This window comes from Mesoplodon densirostris, chromosome 16 (assembly GCF_025265405.1).
Source record: "Mesoplodon densirostris isolate mMesDen1 chromosome 16, mMesDen1 primary haplotype, whole genome shotgun sequence".
Classification (NCBI taxonomy): Eukaryota; Metazoa; Chordata; class Mammalia; order Artiodactyla; family Ziphiidae; genus Mesoplodon; species Mesoplodon densirostris.
In genome coordinates this window covers 28,674,556-28,695,311 of record NC_082676.1, presented here as the reverse complement: position 1 = coordinate 28,695,311, position 20,756 = coordinate 28,674,556, and the positions used below count along the sequence as shown (strand labels likewise).

General features: G+C 46.1%; 1 protein-coding gene across 2 annotated transcripts; it reads left to right on the top strand.

Annotated features, from left to right (window-relative positions):
• Positions 1 to 483: 483 nt before the first annotated feature.
• NSFL1C (NSFL1 cofactor) lies at positions 484 to 20,545 on the top strand. 2 transcript variants are annotated; one of them, XM_060120340.1, is made up of 10 exons: positions 484 to 624; positions 2,985 to 3,082; positions 8,729 to 8,803; positions 10,710 to 10,742; positions 11,315 to 11,480; positions 12,090 to 12,182; positions 13,417 to 13,526; positions 13,906 to 14,043; positions 18,831 to 18,995; positions 20,144 to 20,545. In XM_060120340.1, exons 1-10 carry the CDS (start codon positions 520 to 522, stop codon positions 20,304 to 20,306), a joined length of 1,146 nt encoding a protein of 381 aa, XP_059976323.1. In that variant the 5' UTR covers positions 484 to 519; the 3' UTR covers positions 20,307 to 20,545. The 2 variants fall into 2 exon arrangements, with proteins under 2 accessions (XP_059976323.1, XP_059976324.1); XM_060120341.1 differs by lacking the exon at positions 10,710 to 10,742 and having other exon boundaries at positions 485 to 624.
• The last annotated feature ends 211 nt before the right edge of the window (positions 20,546 to 20,756 follow it).

The following is a 20,756-nucleotide window of genomic DNA, read 5'->3' as shown; positions in this document are numbered from 1 at the left end:
ATTGAGATGGGGAGCAACGGAAGGGTTGGGAGGCAAGAGTGACTTGTTCAAGGCTCTCTAATGTGAACAACAAGAAGGCAGGGACTTTGTTTTGCTCGCTGCTGATCCCCAGCCGTGGAAGAGCAACGGGTCCTTGATTCCACTCAGTAAATATTTGAACAAGTGAATGAACGAATGAATAAATTAATGAAATGAAGAAACGACTCAATGAATAATTGTGAAACTGACTCCTTTCGGGATCTTTCATCCCACAGGTATACAGCGGAAGACCCGCCCCTCCTCTCATCCTCCCCGCGCTCCCACCCCCGCTGTTAGGTTGAGGGTCCACGCTACGGCCGCCAGAGGGCGCGGAGCGGCGGAGTTCTCGCACGGAAGGCTTTGCGTGAGGCACCGCATGGGGCGGGGCCTGCGGGCGGGCGCCGCTCCGCTGGACAGGGCTGACCGGTGGGCGGAACGCGCCGGCGGGGCTGAGGCTGTGCGGCGGCGCCCGGAGCGGTTTGGGCGGCGCACGGGGCTAAGATGGCGGCGGAGCGACAGGACTCGCTGAGGGAGTTCGTGGCGGTGACGGGCACCGAGGAGGACCGGGCCCGCTTCTTCCTGGAATCGGCCGGCTGGGACCTGCAGGTAGCGCCGCGAGGCGGGCCGCGTCGGGCGGGCTGGGGACTGCGGGGCGCGGGCGCCTGGCGCGACAAGCTCGCGGTGGCCGAAGCGCACAGTCATCCCGCCGGGCCGCGGCCCGACCCAGGCCTCAGGGTCCTGGGGCCGCTTGCCACGCGTCGCCAGCTTGGCCTGGGTTTGGGGAAACGCGGGGTAGCTACGGCCCCTACCTGTTCTACCCGGCCTCAGTTTTCTCTTCTGCCTGGCTCTCGGGTCAGCGAGATTTGGGGCACTGCCGCAGCCCGCGTGAAGAGGGGGAGCCTGGGGGCGTGGCTGCCGCGCCGAGTCTCGGCTGCAGGCCCGGCCCGACTGACCAACTCCCTGGTGGAGCGCCGAGTCTCGGCTGCAGGCCCGGCCCGACTGACCAACTCCCTGGTGGAGCAGCCCCGGCCTCAGGACAGGGGAGAGGCCCAGCCCAGGACTTGGCCCACGCCCCCTCCTACCTAATTGCTGGGAGAAACTGGGTAGTGGATGGAGGCTATTCATCTTTAATAAGTAACTCTTATGTAAAATGGGAGTTTTCGTGGAGCTTATCGTCTAGTTCACCAGCATGTATTAAGTATACGTTAAATATTTATTAGTTAAGAAGACAGTAAGATAGGCTACACGAGGCAGGGATTTTTGTAAACTGTTAAATCCCCTGTGCCTGGAAAAACGCCTGACACATAATAGGCACTCAGTAATTAATTGTAGGAAGAAATTGCATACATGTTGTTGGCCAGCCTACGTCTTAGGTAGGTGATGATGATGAATATTTATTGAGTGCCTGCCATGAGCCAAGTGCTGTTCTAACTGCTTTAGGTGTCTTAAGTCGTTTAACCTGTGCATTTTGAAGCTGAGGTTTAGGGAGGTTAAGTAACTTGCGCAAGGCCTTACTAGCTACCAAGTGGAAGAGATGGCATTTGAACTCAGTTCTGTCTGATACCAGAGCCCAAGCTCTTAACCACCATGTGCCCTGGCACTTTACATATGATGGTTCAGTTAATCCTAGCCACACTATGAGGTAAAGAAAACTTCCTCAGTTGTATAGATGAATTGGAAGCTCAGAGGTCAAGTGATAGACCCAAGGTCACACACCCAGGGATTAGGATTTGAACTGTGTCTGCTGACTTCACCATTTATATGCTTCCCGAAAGTGTAAGAGTTACATAAAGCATCACACCTGTACAGACACACAGTGTAAGGCTCCTGTGCTGGGCAGAAATACAAAATGCAGCTTCTGCCTGAAACAGGTGGCAGGTCATCAGTCCCAGTCTCCTCATGCTGTTAGTGGGGAAACGGGCTCATGCATGTGACATGACTTGCCCAGGACTTGAATGTAGACACCCCTCAATGCCAGTTCAGTGCATGTCCCACGGCAGCATACTGCCTCCTGGCAGGCCTGCTAAAGCGTGTTCTGTAAAGGCACGCTGCTTCCAACAGGCTGGTTATGTCCCACAGCAGCTCACTGCCTCCTAAAAGGTGGTGACCTTGAGGACAAGAGCCGTGTCTTTTCACCTCTGTAGACCTCATTGCTCTCTTACTTCTTTGTGCAAAGTAAGTGATAAGTAAATACCTGTGCACTGAGTCCATGCGAGAAACATCCAGTTACAAATGGCCAAAAGAGGCCCTTATTCCTTCCGTATGTATAGAGCTAAGACATGACTGCATAAATGTTAATGGATCCTCTCATCCGTTTTGCAGGGTTGGTGGGATGGGTGTCCCCATTGCACAGATTAGGAAACAGCCTCAGAGAGAAAGTGAAAGTAGCAATCTGGACTGACCTCACAGTTCCCAGCTCCTGGCTATCACCTGAATGCTGAGAGTAAGGGCCCGAGCACACTGCGTGGGATCGAGCCTGGCTGCACTCCTTACCAACTGTGTAACCTCAGGCAGCTTTCTTAACTCCTCGGTGCTTCTCTATCAGCTATAAAATGAGATGGTAATAGCACTAACTACCTAGGGTTCTTTAAGGATTAAATGAGTTAACACAGGTAGAGTTGTGCTCAGAACAACATGGCTCATAAATAAGTGCTCAATAAATGCACACTGTTTTTACTAGATCACATTTCCTAATGAAAATGAGAATGAGGAGTGTCTCCATCCCCACTTTCATTCTTGCCTTCTTTTCCCCTTAGTAGGTGGAATTTTTTTCAGGTAATATGAAAACAAGTAGTTGGGCCATTACCTTTTGGTCTTATTTTCTATGGCCCCTCCAAATGCAGACTGCCTTGTAAGCGTGGGCCATATTTTTGTGTCTTTGCTCCTTTGTGTTCAAAGGAGATGAAAGGAGATGTGTTAGATGAAGGCCTGTTTAAGGATCCCAAGTTACTACCTCTCTGTTTCAGCTCGCCCTAGCAAGCTTTTATGAGGATGGAGGGGACGAAGACATTGTGACCATTTCGCAGGCAACCCCCAGTTCAATATCCAGAGGCACAGCCCCCAGGTAAGGGCCAACTTCAGTTATTGCTACATTGGTGTGCTTCCAGCAGTGGGACGGAGGATTCAGGCCTGGGGATGTGGACCAGTGGGTTTGAGGGAGGAAGGTAGACTGACTGGTGGGTAGTAGTTTCTTGCAAGACTTATTCCTTTCCTGTAGAGATGTGGGATTCTTAACTGAGTGTGGCATATGATCCAATCCTGGAGGAAACCACAGAACCAACTTTTAAGATGTTTGCGGGGGGAGGGGGTCTCTTATTTATGAAATATGAGGAGTGGCCTCTCCATTTCTGGAAGTTTTTAAGTAGAAACCGAAGTACTTCCTTTCAGGGATGCTGTAGATGTAAAAGATTAGGCCAGGTGACTTTACAAAGGCTCTCAATAGTTTAGGATGCCCGTTACCCTATTAAGAAGACTGAGAGAAAATAAACCTGTTTAACCCACCCTTTCCCAAATTGATTAGGGAGACCTTGTCTTATTTTGTGCAGCAGTGTTAACCTTTGCTATCCCATTTGCATCCCCTGTCCTGGCCACCCTGGCTCCAAGGTTCTCACAGCCAATCACTGCTGTGATCTACAGAGTGGGATAATGCAGGTCTTCTGGGAGACAGGCAAGGCCTCTTCCTTTAAAGGTGTCTGAACTACAGCTCCCCTCTCCGCTGTAGCCTGATTTGTTTCTACGCTCTGGTGTATGTTCTCAATGTATTTGAGTTTGAATTCAACCCCAGAATACAGATATAGAGTGTCTTTGCTGGTGAAGTGATAAATTGTGTTTCTCTCTAAGGGCATCTGAGATTTAAATTACATTTCCTCCCTTTCTAGAAGGAACACTAACCCAGTTCTCATTGCTTCCTTAACTTCTTCCCCTACCTACATTTCCAGAGGAAAGCGATAATAGGCAGGAAGGACATCTTTTAGTTATTCATAGATGTCCACCTGTGAGGTGTCAGTGATGGCACATCAAGATGTTACTGCCTGGGACCTGGTTGATAAGGTAAGGGCTTTTCTTGTAGCTGCTGATAGAGACAGCGGATTTCCTGGGGTGTGTCTTTCACAAGCACCCCAGATTACTGTTGGGGTGTTGGCACAAAAATACAGAGGAGGAGAAATTGAAACTTAGCCTCTGATGTCAGTCACATATTCACACCTGTCTTCTCTGGTAGACGCAAAGTCCTGTCAAGACAGTGGTTTATGGGACTTCCCTGGCCGTCCAGTGGTTAAGGCTTCACCGTCCAATACAGGGGGTGCAGATGCAATCCCTGATTGGGGAGCTAAAATCCCACATGCCTCACAGCCAAAAAACCAAAACATAAAACAGAAGCAATATTGTAACAAATTCAATAGAGACTTAAAAAATGGTCCACATTAAAAAAAAATCTTTAAAAAAAAAAAAAAAGACAATGGTTTATTAGAACCTGGGCTAAGAGCCTGATTGCTCATGTTCAAATCCCAGCACTGCCACTTTAGAGATTTGTGACCTTGGGCAGGTTACTTAACATCTCCAGTCCCTCAGTTTTCATCATCTGTCAAATGGGAATGATGATAGCGCCTACCACATGGGAGATTAAATGAGTTAATACTTACATAGCACTTAGAACACAGAACGTGTTAACTGCTATGATTGTCATTATTACCATTATTAGCATCCATTCTCATCTTCTCCATTCTTTTCTTATTTGTTCCCTGTCTTATTCCACAGCAAGACTTAAAAGTAAAAAAATCAAGGGAATAGAGTTTAACGTTAAGACTGCGGGGAGTAAAAGACCGAGCACACATGCAGGCCTAAAAGTCTTACTTTTTTGCTTTGGTTAAGCCTCAGACTTGGTACTGGGCTTAGGTGAAGCCAAGGAAAAGGGAGAGGGAAGGCACTGTTTGTTAGGTCGCTGTCCTCGTCCAGGTGGTAAATGCTGACTGCATCCTCAGGAAAAGGCAGGCTTGTGCTAGCACCTCAGAGGAATCCTTTGTGGGGCCTGCCTTTCCCCTGTCTGACCTGACTGTTGCAGGACACTTAGCCTGCTGCTGAGCTCTCCCCGACCCCACTGTCATCTTCTCACATACCCTTTCATGTCGTCACTGCCTCTGTGGCACAGCACTCAATTAGTGAGTTCCTCCTCTGACTCTAGAGCAGGGGTTCTTCACGTGGAGGCCCTGAACCCCCTAGGAGGAATCTGTGGAATGGATGTCAGGAGGTCCATAAATTACCTGAAATTGTAGGTAAAAACTTAAATATATGTAGTACCTTCTCTGGCAAGAAAATTCATAACTTATTATCAGATTCTCAAAGGGCTGTGGGACATAAAAAGGTTAACCATAGCTATAGGAGAAAGTCTAAACTCCTCAATTATAACAGCTGTCATTTATTGAGCACTTAACCAGCTGCCAGGCACTGAGTTAAGCTTTTATTGATATATATACATCTTTTTAATCCTTACTACAACCCTGTGAGGTGGGTACTATTATTCTTCCCATTTTACAGATGAAGACACTGAAGCTGGGCATCTTCCCAAGATCACACAGCTAGCAAAACAAGGATTTAAATGCAGATCTGTTTCTGCTTCCAGCATTCAGCTCTCGGCCAGAATGATGTACTGCCTCTCCCTGTGGACTTTCACTGTCCTCCAGAATTTGCTGTGAACCTGCTATCCTCATCTTATCCCCCATTTTCCTCCTTTCTTAAATCTTTATTTCAACCAAACTGATTTGTTTGGTGTCTCATTTCTGCCTTGTTTTTGGTTATTCTGCTTTTGTTTGAGCCTCTCATCTGACTGGACATGCCCACTCTCTTGCTTCCTTTCCACCTGTGCAAATCCTCTGTGTCCTTCCAGGTTTAGCTCCCTCCCCACCTTCTCTGCTGAGCATGTTATCCCCCAACCCATAGGCAGCATGAACTCCAGTCACAAGCCATATCCACGTACTACTGTATGATATCTTTCCTGTGCTGTCTTGAATCCTTCTCCTGATAATTACCTTAATATTTTTCTCCCTAAGTAAGTTGTAAGTTCCTGGAGGTGGGAGGGCTCGTATTCCAGGAGCACCGACCATCTGTCTGGCTCTGCCAGATATTCTCACATACGTTCTCTTCTTATACCTCTGTAACCATGGAAGTAGGTCAGGTGCTCACCATTTCACAGGTCAGGATACTGAGTCTTAGGAAGGGTTGAGTAACACATTTGCTGTTTTAGTGGATTCAAACCCAAATTTGTCTAAATCCAAAGCTGCTGCTTCTGCCATGTGCTAGCTACCTCTCTGTGCAGTGCCTCCCACCCCTGTACCAAGCACAGGGTCAAGCAAGAGGTAGGCTGTTATTTCTTCCTTTTTTTCTTCTTTAATTCAACCAAACTGTACTTTCTTAGAATTCTAGGGACCACTGTTGTCTGATTCTCTAAAACTATACTGTCCAGTATGGTAGCTGCTAGCCTCATGTGGCTGTTTAAACTAATTAAAATAAAACATTCAGTTATTCATTTGCACTTACCAAATTTTAAATGCTCAATAGCCACATGTGACTAGTGGCTTCATTATTGGACGGTGCAGGTACAGCATTCTGTCACTGCAGAAAATGTGATCTGACAAAGCACTTTTGTGCCACTTCAGGGTGCCTGGGAGATAGAGTTCTGATGCTGAAAAATTGAAATTTCTGAGACATTTTGCCAATTTGTGGAAGATACAAGACAGAGTATTGTGAAATTGGTAATGCCCCCAGGACATCCATACTGTTAAGGTAACTCTCAGAGCATTACTCCAGAGCAGTTGTTCTCAGACTTGAGCATGCATCAGAATTACTTGGAGGACTCCTTAAAACCAGATTGGTAGACACTCTTTTCAGCGTTTCTGATTGAGGAGGTCTAGGGTAGGGGCTGAGGATTTGCATCTTTCACAATTTTGAGGGTAATACTGATGCTCCTGGTCCAAGGAGAACCTGGTCCATCAGAACACTTTGAGAACTGCTGCTCAAGAGTAGTACTTGAAATGTGCTACACCGTGCATCAGCACCCGACTGTTCACAGCACGCCCACGAGGTTGGTGCTGATTGTCTCTATTTTCACATGAGAAAATGAAGGCTTAGAGAATTTCATTAGCATGCCCAAGATCCCAGGGTTGGAGGCTAAGTCGGGATTGGAACCAAGTAAATGGACACCAGAGTCTGTGTTGGATACTGTCAGAGCCTAGGTGTAAGAACTTTTGGGGAAAGAGTCAGACCTATAGCCAGAGCAAGTGGTTTGCTCAAGCAGGTATACACATGTGTATTTGAAGGTGTTTAACGATGGAGAGATAGAGGATTTTTTTTTTGCATAGATGCTAAGCTAAGCATCGTGGAAAACTCCCCTGGGAAGAGTAATGAGTGGAATTAGCCTTTTAGGGCACTAGTATGGATCTTATCGCTTGCATCCTTTTAAAACATGTGTAGAGCATGAAGGAATGCCCAGGAGGTTGCTCTCAGCTCACTCAGGCAGGAATGTATTTGCTACATCGGTTGATCTTTGTCCTCTTTTTTCTAGTTGGTGGAGCCTCAGAGCCTATTCTGTCCTCTGATTGTCTCCCTGAAATAAATCTTTCATCAAGGCTGAACTAGAGTAAACAACTCCTTCTCTAGCCTCACTAAATCTCCATTACCCTCTCCCCCCATATTAAAGAGAAACAACTTTTTTTCCCCTAAGTAATACGGAAAATGGTGTGTCTCATGATTCTTGAAAAACTAAGATTGTTCCTTAAGGACAAATCTAAACTAGGAAAAAAGTGGCAGTGTAAGACAGTGTCAGAGGAGGGAGTTAACCCTTGTCATAGCATGTTTAGTGTGCCCTCTCCACCGCACCCCACACTACCCTGCTTTTTTCCTAAACACTAATAAATACTTGACTAACCTACAGCAGAAGCAGACAGAAGCCTTTTCACCCATATATTCATTTCATTTTTACTTCTTGATGATTTATCCTTCCTCTAATGTGTTACTTTCACTAGTCTCTGTGTATGTGCCTGTGCTGCTTTCCTGTAATGCCCTGTTGGTCCCCTTTCCTCACCAGCCCCACCATCCTTTATCCAATTGACTGATGGTCCCCTAGTTTGTCAGCACTCGGACCAAATGTTGCATTTTTCTGGGACGCTTTTCTTGATCTTCCCCAACCCCCACCTAGAACAAGAGACTGCTCTCACATCCAATGTGCTTCCCTCTGTCACAGCCCCTGTTGCACAGTATATAATGGATGGTTTCCTGGCCAAAGAGCCACTAGCCTGTAAGCAACTAAAGGGTAAGAACTGTGCCTGATCATTTTATAGACCTAGCATCCAGTTCAGTGCCTGGGACACAGGCATTCCCCCAATATTTAAAAATTATATGATGAAAATCGCTATCCAGTAGTACGTTTTTAAAGTAGTACAGACCCTATCCGGTTCCCTCCTCCCCATCTAGGAGAGCTTAAATTGGATTTCATTTTACTTTTTGATACACTTTCTAATTTATTCTTAGTCCTGTGTGACCTTGAATAAATATCATTGTTTTGCATATAAACTTGAGAGGTTAACCCTCTTCCCATAGATCCTCTTCCTGCCCCACCAAAAAACCTAACCTCAGTGTCCTCAGCTGTTAGCAGCTGATGATGCGGATCACCTTTCTTTAACTCCCCTTGAGATCATTTTGCTCCTTTCTGTGTCTCCAGTGATAATAGGGTGACATCCTTCAGAGACCTCATTCATGACCAAGACGAGGACGAGGAGGATGAGGAGGGTCAGAGGTGAGTCTTTATTGGGGGCACAGTCCACAGGAAAGTCCATGGTAATGTATAAATCACCTACAACAGCCTAGAAGGATAAACATGCTCTGTTATCATTAGCCATTACTACTGTGGGCTAGTCATACGCATACTAGAAACAGTTTTCCACTCCCTGTGCTTAGAAGTGATCCCTGTCCTCTTACCATTTTGTTTTCTTTTGGGGTATTCTGGATTTGTTTTTGTTCTGTTTCATTTTTAATTATTAAGATAATATGTATTTTTGAAGAATATTAGGGGAAGGGAAATAAATCTATAAGGAAAAAAGCCGTTCGTAATACCCCAACCCAGAGGTAACCACGTATCAATATTTTTGGTGTATTTCCTTACAGCTTTTCCTTAATTGAAAAAGTAATATATTACATAATAAAGAGGAAAAAAAGGGCTTACAAATGTATATTCCTCCAGTATACAGATACAGACACAGTACTGTTTTTTGTTGGTTTGTTTTTAACCTTTAGGAATGTTATAATAAAATTAGTGTCCATTGTGGAAAATGTAGAATAGCATAACGAAAAAAAATATAACACTCATCCACCCTTTGGTAACTACGGTTAATATTTTGGCATATTTCCACTAAGTGTTGGTTCTCTGTGTAAATATAGTTTGTTTATATTGTATTTTACATGGTGAAAGTCAGATGTTTGTATCTTGCTTTTGTAGGATTAATGCTACATCTTGAATACTTCTCCAGGTCATTAAGATTCTTCATAAGTGTTTTCAGTGACTATAATGGTCCATCATATGGAATGCTCGACATTTAAATCATTTCCAATTTTTTGCCACCTTAAATATCAATGCTGTGGACATCTCTGTGTATTAATCTTTGACTACATTTCAGATTATTTTGGATAGTTTATAGAAATGAAAGTACCAGGTTAAGGGCATGAATATTTTTAAGACATTTGATCACAGGTTCCTAGTTTGTAAGCCAGGGCTTTGAGATCCCTTAATAAGGATTTTACAGTCCACTGAACAGAACTTTGTCTACCTGGTATGAACAAGGATGAACTGGCCGCGGCCTCACTTAATGGGTTTTGGTTCTCCATGGAATCTGTCTTGGTCTGTCAAACATTCCTAAGGAACACTGTATAATAACCATTATGGAAATGCAGTTCTCTCATCGTGGTCACTCTTTGGGAAGTGGGCTGAGAAGTTATGTGTGTTCTGTTCTCGCGTCTTCATCCACATAGTGACCTTTACACTACCTCAGAGCCTTCTATTTAGATACGCTCAAAGTTCAGGAATAAATGTTAATTTCAGTGTTTTAATACTCCTTGAATGAAAGGCAGTGTCATCAAGTAAGTGAATGCCCAACTCCTAAATGACCTCCTCCTACTTCTCCTGTCCTGTCACATCCTCCAGGCGGTGACCTTCTTTTACTTCACATCCCGGTTACATCTCTGGTCCCTCAGCATTTCAGACCTAATGACACTGGTGCTGTTGTCCACGCCAAGGCCTAGGGTTTTGCCTTGCATTCTCTGGGGAATGTCAGGAAATGGAAGGCTGAGGCTCAGTTTTATAGGTTCTCAGTTCTCCTCACTGAGATGTGCTATTGACTTAGCTGTGAATAGGAGTGATAAGGAGGCAGCTAGCCAAGGCTACAAGACTGAAGGTTTTCAGATGCAGGTAAAAAAAAAAAAGTGCTAACTTCATCTCAAGCCATGCTTGGCCTATTGCAAAGCAGGTATGGGTATCTTGGGGCTTGCATTTGAGCTTCCCTGACCTCCTCCAGTACCCACTCTTCCGCATCCGCCCGGTGTATGTCACAAGAATTGCAAGGTTAGGTGAGGCTTGGGAGCTCTCGGTGCTGTATCACACCTTACATGTGTGCATTACTCTGTGCTTGTTCTTTTGCATACTTCCGCTGATTTGAACCTGATGGCCCTGACTTAAGGAACAGGTAGGTAGGGCATGTGGTCCTTCCCTTCCATTTCAAAGAAGGAAAGTGAGGTTAGCTCAGTGCATTGGCTTGCCCAGGTCACTCAGTGGCAGAGCCAACAGTGGAACCTAGCTGCTTGTACTAACCACGCCACTGCCACCATTAATTCAGGGCTGCTAGTGGTAGCTGCTTCTAACTGACCATAGTGATCATCTGCTGGAAAGGTGCTGGCTGCCGGATGGTGAATTCCCAGAGCTAACGTGCTGTCGCGCATGCCTGGAATACCCTTCCCTTGTCCTTTTCCTGATAAATTCATCCTCAAGATTTAGCCCAGAAGACACCCTCCTAGGAACCCTTGACTGTACTCCCCAGCTGTGTGTTCCCAGAGCACCCCTTACTGACTTGTACTGTGACTCACACTGCAATATGGCTGCCTGCCTCTTAAATCTGTCCCCACCTAGAGAGTAAGTTCCTTAAAGATGGGCATTTGTACCTTTTGCCTCATTGTGCCCAGCTCCTAGCCCAGAGCCTGGCACATGCTGTATTCATGTTTTCTAAGTATATTTGGTGTTAGATGTGTGTTTTCTGCACAGGTTTTATGCCGGGGGCTCAGAGAGAAGTGGACAGCAGATTGTTGGCCCTCCCAGGAAGAAAAGTCCCAACGAGTTGGTGGACGATCTCTTTAAAGGTGCCAAGGAACATGGAGCCGTAGCTGTGGAGCGAGTGACCAAGAGCCCTGGAGAGACCAGTAAACCAAGAGTGAGCATAAGGGGTCGGGGTCGTTGTCTGTGTCCACAGGACTGAGGTTCCAGAGCGGAGGAAAGGAGGCCTTCCTCACCCCAGTAGTGACTGAATTTGTTTTTGTTTTGTTTTTCATTTGCTCACTTCCTCTCATATGCAGAAGAGCAGTGCAGTTTCTCTTACCTTTTAACATGAAATCAAGATTTGGGGCAAAGTTTTCAAACCTATGGCCTGTGGTCTGGATCAGGTTCTGCAAACATGTTTTGTTTGGCCTAACCAACCTGACTTACTCAGTGTCTTGCTTTATTTTTGTTTTAATTGAATTGGTGGCCACCTGTTTTACATACAGTCAGGATTTCTGTTTTCTTTGTGAAAATCAAAAAGTCTTTAGTGTTATCCTACACCTAGATTCTGAAATGGTCATGATTAACTAGGGCTTAGTAGCAGCCTTTCCCTTTAATCAAGCAGTACCCCCCCACCATTCCAGTTTTTACACCAGTCTCTGAGTTTCCTACTCAGAGAAAGTATACCTAGTAGTTAACAAGCTTGAGATAACATCATTGTATATGAATAACCTGATTAACTGTTAACCCACTCCTCTGGTGTTAATGAACTTGTCTTTTATAGCCATTTGCAGGAGGTGGCTACCGCCTTGGAGCAGCACCAGAGGAAGAGTCTGCCTACGTGGCAGGAGAAAGGAGGCGGCATTCTGGCCAAGATGTGAGTGTGCACCTACCTTCTCTAGGGAAGCTCGTGGACTGTTTTATCATTTTGGGGGAGAAATTAGTCCCATGTTACACGCAAATCAGCAGCCTCTGAAAGGGAAGAGGCAGCACGTTTGCTGGCATCCATGAATGGAAAGGCTTACCTAAGAATCAAAGACAGCTCTCGTCTGGCTGGGTGTGGGGGGAGGGGCGTGGCTCATGAGTGGGGACAGGCAGAGCGGATGGACAAATAAAGGAGTTTTCTGAGCATTCCATGGATCTCAGGCAGAAGGATAGTGATTCCAGGGTTCTCTGGTGGTGTGAACGTGCCGAAAGAACTTGATCTTTAGACGCCCCCCACCCCAAGAAGGCCTGAAACGTACTTTTTGAACTTTTTCCGTATTATATTCCAGTTCTTTTTTCCCTGAGCATAGGGATCCCCCCTCTCCAATAAGTGTAATCATACTGTAGAGTCAGTTTTGAGGTTTATGTCATAAACTTTTAAAAAAAATTTTATTGAAGTATAGTTGATTTACAATGTTGTATTAATTTCTTTTGTACAGCAAAGTGACTCAGCTATACATATATATATATATATATATATATATATACTTTTTCAGTGCCATAAACATTTTCATATGACCTTGTGACCATTAGTCTCCATAATGTATTTGTTTTTAATTATTTTGGGTTTTTTCCCAAAGTTAAGTAGTCAAGCAAGCAAGAAATAAAAATCCTATCCACCTGAGGTAGTAGCTGCTAGTATGCTGGTCTTTAGTCCTCTAGACCCTTTTCTGTGTATATATATAGGGAGTTGTTAACAGAAATTGTAGATATCATTTTTAATGGCTGCAAAATAGTCCACGTAAGATTTGCCATGCTACTTTAGTTGAGCACAAGCTTTGTGCCAAGCACACTGGCAACCCTATAGATAAGGAAGCCACAGCTTCAGTTGAGTCATCTGTGCAGTGCCACTTAGCTAGTGAGTGGCAAAATCAAGATGCAGACCCAGGTCTGCTTAAATCAAAGCCCATTCTCTTAACTTGTGCCATATCACCTTCTTATTTTAGGTTAATAGTTATTTCATTGGTTGTTGGTTGATCTCCTTGTGCATGAGTATATGTTTGTCTGTCTGTGTGTTTTAATAATGACACAGTAAAATAGTAAAAACTTGTTAATTTGCAAGTTCATGCTGGTGTGCTTGCCAGGTTCCTGACAGTGTATGGACTGCTTGCCTCCTGTTGTCACAGGTTCATATAGTGTTGAAGCTCTGGAAGAGTGGATTCAGCCTGGACAACGGTGAACTCAGAAGCTACCAGGACCCATCCAATGCCCAGTTTCTGGAGTCTATCCGCAGAGGGTGAGCAGAAAAGCCCTCCTTCGGATTCCATATCAGTGAGTGAGATGGCAGATGGGAAAGAAGAAACTGATTCAAATACTTATTATTCAAGAAGTTTACCTTTTTAAGCAGATTTAGCACAGTTGAGATACAGATTCACAGGTCTGCTCCCAAAACCCTGTGTATCCACATTTCCCCTTCGGGCCTAGGACAGCGCCAAGTCAGCAAATAAGATACTGGTCTCCACTCCTGACTCTGAGCAGGCATGAGAGAAGGGGGAGGTGGACAGGTAGCCACTGGAGCAGTTGACTCCCTGTGAGAAGTTTCTCCTCCCTTTGTACCATCGCTGTCATTCCCATCCTGCTCTTTGTGGGCCCCAGCACTGCCTTTTCTCCCACAGAGAGGTGCCAGCAGAGCTGCGGAGGTTAGCTCACGGTGGGCAGGTGAACTTGGACATGGAGGACCATCGGGACGAGGACTTCGTGAAGCCCAAGGGAGCCTTCAAAGCCTTCACTGGCGAGGGTCAGAAACTGGGCAGGTAGGAGTGGGACTGTGTGGGTCACTCCTGTTGGGCCCAGCAGGCCCTGTGTAAGGCTCACTTTGTATAGCTCTTTACTGTTGATTACAGAGTACTTCAGATTTTATTTTTATGGGAGGAAGAGTATGGGGAACATAGGCTTTGGCATTAACAAACCTGAGTTTAAATCTGTTCTTCACTTTCTAGCCATATGACCTTGGGCTATACAGGCTCAGTTTGCTCAGCTATAAAGTGGGACTAATAAGAATCCTTACCTCCTCGATTACTGCTGGGAGGAGCACATAGAGCACTGCCCCACAGTGAGCTGTCAGTGTGATCAGTAAAGGCAACACACTGCTGCTTTGACTCGGTCATCCAGGGTGTCCAGGGCAGGGGTAACCTGCAGGGCTTTAAGGCTGAACCAGACACATGTATTCAGGTCACTTGAAATGGGGATTCAGAGGAAAAAGGAATCCTGGACTCTTGCCGGCCAGCCTGCAGCAGCATCGTTTAGGATCCAGGGAAGCTCAGAGACATTGTTGCCCCTTTGCAGCCTGCTGCTCCACTGTTATGGCAGCTCTTATCTCTACTTCTTTGGTCCTGCCTGAGAGTTTGTCATTTCCAGTGAAATTTTTGCCACGTGTCCTCTGCCACTGTCTCCATCTTGCATTCAAACCCCTAATAGGATCTGACTGGTTGATAGTCCCTATTACCTCTGATAGGGTTCTCACACCAGATCCTTGACCATCCCACAGACATGCAGCCTTCTCTCAGGGACCCACTCAGCTTTGGCCATGCATGGGGTCGCTTCGTCAGTATCCTTCAGAGGGATATTTGCACACGAGAGGCACTCAGCATGGTGACCCTCCCCTCCAGTACCATCCTTATTTTACAAAGGGAAAGCTGAGGCTCTTGGACTTTAAGGGATACCCTTAGGTGCTCCCTATGGTAGAGCCAGGACTGGAATCAGGCCTTCTGATTGGCATTTCTCCCCACACTCCTACACAGCAAGACACCGTTTCTGACCTAGCTCTGGCAGCTCTTGAACTAGGCACTGCCCCTGCTTACCTCACCACCATCTGCAGGAATCAGAGTGTGGTCTGCCAACAGCTGTGCTCTTTGAGCTTCTGGCTGGCCCTCTCCTAGAATCCCTTGCCTCCCTGCTGGCCGTTCATGGCTCATCAGGAGCAAGGGTCATAGCTCAGGACATTAGAGACCAATAGATTGTGGTTTACCAGGACCAAAATAGTTAAGTCCACCCTGCTCATCATTTCATCTACCACATTGGGGCCTGTGGGTTAGTCCGGGACAGCTGTTCTCTGATCCATCTGTGACTTACCTGTCAGCTATGGTAAGCTCTGTAGAGCACCAGGTACTTTTTTCCCTTATATTATTAAAATACAATGTGTTTATTGTTAAACAAAAAGACAAAAAAAAAAAAAGAAAATACAGATAAAGAATAAAAACTGTCCCTGTCCCTAAACCTAACACCCAGATATGTCCAGTTAGTATCCGGGACGTATCGAGAGAGAGAGAGAGAGAGAGAGAGAGAGAGAGAGAGAGAGAGAGGGAGAGAGGGAGAGAGGGAGAGAGGGAGAGAGGGAGAGAGGGAGGGAGGGAGGGAGGGAGGGAGGGAGGGAGGGAGAGAGGGAGAGAGGGAGACAGAGACAGAGTGTGTGTGTCCTTGCAGTCTGTATATGTGTGTGGGTGTGTGTGGGTGTAAGTAAAAATAAATGTTCTATCACCGGGCCTCTCACTGTTGTGGCCTCTCCCGTTGCGGAGCACAGGCTCCGGACGTGCAGGCTCAGCGGCCATGGCTCATGGGCCCAGCCGCTCCATGGCATGTGGGATCTTCCCGGACCGGGGCACAAACCCGTGTCCCCTGCATCGGCAGGCGGACTCTCAACCACTGCGCCACCAGGGAAGCCCTACAATATTATTTTTAATGCTAACGTAATTTTCTGTCTTATGTATGTGCCATAATTTAACCAGTCCCTGATGTTAAACATTTAGGTGGCTGCCAGTATTATGAACAACGTTACAATGAATATCTCTTAATTAAATCTTTATATACCCCTTAATGTTGTACTAGAAGTAAAATTGCTAGCTCAAACGATCTTCATATTTTTAAGATGTTGTCAAATTGCCCTCCAAAAAGGTTGTATCCGTCTTTCACCCACCAGTAGTTTTAAGGAAGGGTCCAGAGCACCGTGCAGTTTGGGTTTGTCTGGTTTCATGATACTAACAGAAAATGCTTCTATTATTGGAAAGTCTAACTCTATTATGTGTGAAGACTCCACATTCACATCTCAAAAAATGAAGATGTTTTTAAGGAGTCTGTTTTAGCAGGATGGGTATACTTAGTGCAGGTGATGAATCAACAAGTCGAGACAGAGCTTGATACTCGGATGTGATGCTTGTCAGCTACATAAATGTTCATTGCCAGTTCCACTTTGATTTTATTTCAGTTCTAGCTTTTAATGAAAAATGAGCTAAAAAAATGTTTTATACAGCTAAGGGAGATGGAACGTTAGCTTTTCAGTCTAAACTAGATGGACAGCTCTTTTATTTCTTCCAATAAATTTTACTATGCTTTCCATTGTCTTCTTGTTAACTAAAATGATCAGGAAGCCAAAAGTTTAAGAAATTTTTCTCAGGTTTGCCTCAAAAGTCAGTCAATGCTTGTTTTTTCTCCATTTACCTAGAAAAATAAAGTGAATGAATAGATTTTTCTCAGTTCAGAAATTTGAAAAAGTTCATTCAGTTGCATGAAACTTCTTTTATTTTAGGCTTTGCATTTGTTTGTTTGGATGGGAACTAATCTGAAGATTTGGGAAGCCTGCATCTACTTGATTTTGAGACCAAACACCAAGAGTGCACTTGGGATGGGGGCGAAGGGTGACACTCGTGCCAGGATGAGCTTTGTCCCCTCACCATGCTTTCTGTAGTGGTCATCTTTGTAAAGCAGGTGGCAGGGTCTCAGGAGGTAGCATTGTGGCAACAAAGCACCTTAGTGCCCAATTTATTCCCACTACAAAGGAAATGAGCAGTCAGGTGATTCAGCTTCTCATTCAGGCCTTTCTGGCAGGCAGTAGCATCAGTGAGTACCCATCATGTACTTGGAATTGTTATAAACAGTTGAGGGACAGGCTGCCTAGAGTCTAATTAGAGAGTTGACCTAATGCCCTTAAAACTAATGAGCAGAACAGAGTAGATCTTAGGCATTTACAGGTTCAATATTTAACTTTCCACTATTTCCAAGCATCTCTTCAGGCCCGTGATGGTGTAATTTATCCGTGTCTCAGCCCACATTTGAGTCTCACGTGCTGTGAGACTGATCCATAGAAGCTCCTCTCATAGCCAATAAGTGTGGCCAGGTTTCTCTTCTGAGCTCCACTTTGTAATTTTCTAAGCCACTATTTTTCATGTTTACAGAAAAGAGTAAGTTCAGTTTTCAGTTCTTCCTTGCTAATTATGTGCCCTGCGGCAACATTTCACTGTGTTCGATGAAACAATCTGCAGGAGGTTAACAAGCGAAACATGAAAGAAAGGACATGGTGGTCAAATAAGTTTGCCTTAACCCCACGATCTCTCAAGACCTTCTTTAATATGTTAGTGGCCTGTGATGCTGTTGGTATAATATGTGGCATTTCCAAAACCTTCCTGGAGATAACTCAAGGGACTAGGGTCCCAGGGAACACACTTAGGAAAGCACTTTCAGTTGGATTTGCTAAGAATACCCTTTTTAGGTTGTAAGGATCAGAGGGAACGGTGAGGTGTATGAATTAATCTAACTAGAGGCTTTGGGCGGAAGCAAGGGAGTTCTCATCCAATGGCCTCTATTCTCTGCATAGGTCTAGGCCAAGACATCTGCTAAGAGAAAGGCTGAGAATGAGATGCATAGATGGTTTACATGAGAGAGATGAAGCCTCCAACGGTTATGGAGAATTGGGAGTTCGTGTGCATTTTGTGTTTGTCAGCCACCCTGAGTGTAGCACCCCTTTAATCCTCACAAGCGTCCTTGTTAAAGAACCTTGTTACTACCCTTGTTGAAAGTCAGGGAGCTTAGATAACTAGCCCAATAGTACCATAGCTAGTGGGTGAATTCATACCCTGTTCCATCTCATTCCAAGATCTGAGTTCTCAACACTGCAGTAGGAACTGTGTCCTGTTCATATTGTATAATTAATCCCTGCGGTGCCAGGCACTTAGTTGGCTTTCCAGAAATCTCAACCACCTCCTGAGAGTTGACACATGAGTATGAGATACTCACATGAGTGAGGTTGCACTGGGGCAGGCAGGCCTGGAAACTCCCATCAGAGGAAAGGAATCTGGACTTGCCCCTTCATTCCATCAGTCACCTGCCCAGCTGTGTCGTGCCTGCCTCAGCTGCAGACTTGGAGTGCCCCCTCCCCATTCTGCCCCCAGCCTTTCGCTGAGGCTCAAACTCATCCTGGTCTGTTGGGTCCTCCAGCATCAGGTCCCAGTTTCTCCTGACCCAGACTGTCATGCATACTGCTTTCCTCCCTTCAAGCCCTTGTTCAGTTGTGGACACCAAGGAAGAAGGGGGTTGGTAACATGCCCAACTCCAGGAGTGAGGGAGCTAGCAGTGATTTGGGGGTTGAGGGGAATTCCGCTGGACCTCTTAAGTTCCATCAGGACAGGGGTTCTGTCTTGGACACTCCTTATATCAGTAGCAACTAACAGCACCAGACGTAGCAAATGCTCAGTAAAAATCTGAGACAGGATTCCCCTCCTGTGTGGGGCCTTGTTTCTGTTTGTGTCCTGACGCGATCCTCTCTCCTCAGCACTGCCCCCCCGGTGTTGAATACCAGCTCTCCAGCCCAACAGGCAGAAAATGAGGCCAAAGCCAGCTCTTCCATCTCAGTCGATGAGTCGCAGCCTACCACAAACATCCAAATACGGCTTGCTGATGGCGGGAGGCTGGTGCAGAAATTTAACCACAGCCACAGGTACCTTGCATTATGTGGCCTGGCTTATTCTAAGAGAGTCCCAGAAACTCCCACAGACAGGTGAGAAGCAGGGAGCAGTTCTTTCCTCCTAAATACCAGCAGGCACTCCGTGCTTTCCTCAGAGGAGGCAGTGGGATAGGAAGGTATGCAAGTCTGAAGCTTTTGGTTTGGTCCCCACTCTTCCATTAAGTGTGGCCAGTGACTTGCTCCCTCCCCTGTGTGGGTCTCATTCCTCATTTCTAAAATTAGGGGATTGGATTCCTCAGAGGGGTTTTCTTAGCCACCAAACAATTTGTTCAAAGGAAGTTTCATGCTAAAGCCCAAGTGTAGAACAGATAAAATTTGAACTGCTGTGGTTGATGGAGGGGAGAGGGGATGCAGTGCACTCTCCCACCCACCTGGCTTCCTCTACCTCCCTGCCCGCCAGCAGCCTCTGAAAACCACTAGGCTACTAAGGTCTCTTCTAGATCTGGACTTTGAGAATTCTAGAATACCTGTTCCATCTCAGATCATCTGGGATCAAAGCAACTGTGCCTCCCCAGTTTAAAGATGGGGAAACTGAGGCACAAAGTGATGAAGGGATTAGCAGGGGAGGACTGTTGCCAGTAAAGATATTTGGCAACTCCTTTTTCTAGAATAGCAGTGTCTAAATTTCATCAATCATAGGCCATGTAAACCAGAACCCACATGTGGGGCCCAGGCAATGGCTTGCCAATCCTTGAGTGTTGACAGGCTTCACATGAGGTTAGTTGTGAAACAAGTTTGATTAGGATTACAGAAAAGGGATCAGGCAGAGAAGCCTCTAGGAAGAGGGACCCAAATGTGGGCAGGGAGCACAGCATGATGAAGAGCTGAAATGGGGAGGTAGGAGAACAGGGGGAAGGGGGGTGGTGTAAAATTAGGCAGGCCTCAGGACCACAGTCAGGAGATTGCTGTTTATACCAAGGAAAGTGGGAGCAATTCTGAAGGGTTTTAGACCAAGGAGTGACATGAGCTCATGTGGTTCCAAATAAGAGCTTTGGACACTGTGGAGAAGGATTGGGCAGGGGAGGGGACCTGGGGATGTGATACAGCCTCCCGAAGCGGGGGGTGGGGGCGGCAGAGAAAAACACTGCTCACCCACCTCCCCACTCCCCCCACTCCACCAGGATCAGCGACATCCGACTCTTCATCGTGGACGCCCGGCCGGCCATGGCTGCCACCAGCTTTGTCCTCATGACCACCTTCCCAAACAAAGAGCTGGCTGACGAGAGCCAGACCCTGAAGGAAGCCAACCTGCTCAATGCCGTCATCGTGCAGCGGTTAACATAACTGCCTGGCCCAGCCAGCAGCCTCATCTCCTTCCCGTGTCCCCCACGGCCAGCTGCCCTGTGGAGACCACCCCTCCACCCCCTCCCGCACACCCAGCAGTCCAGTGCCACGTCTCCTCCGTAGCTCTGCGTTCTTAGATCTCAGTTGGACATTTGTTTTCTCCTTAGTTGCATTTCCTGGGTTTTTGTGACGATCAATGGACTTTAAAGAAAAAAATAAAAACAACCAAAAAAATGGAAGGAATATCACCAGCATGTTATACAGAACCTCTCCCACTAAGGCAGGCTTTGATTATCTTAAAGTCATATTTATGTCTAAGGTGTGTGGGGAGGAGTTTTCCATCCCCTCTGCGTAAAAATTGCACGTGGCACACAATACCCACCCACTAGTGTGTCCCCCTGCTGCCCCCAGGATGACTAGTGGAGGATTTCCCCTGGGTAGGGAAGGGAG

Excerpts from the sequence above, each read along its gene's own strand:
- NSFL1C (XM_060120340.1), top strand. The coding sequence starts at position 520 with ATGGCGGCGGAGCGACAGGACTCGCTGAGGGAGTTCGTGGCGGTGACG. Across the intron at positions 11,481-12,089 it reads GAGAGACCAGTAAACCAAGA|CCATTTGCAGGAGGTGGCTA; the intron begins GTGAGCATAAGG and ends TGTCTTTTATAG. Across the intron at positions 13,527-13,905 it reads CTGGAGTCTATCCGCAGAGG|AGAGGTGCCAGCAGAGCTGC; the intron begins GTGAGCAGAAAA and ends TTTCTCCCACAG.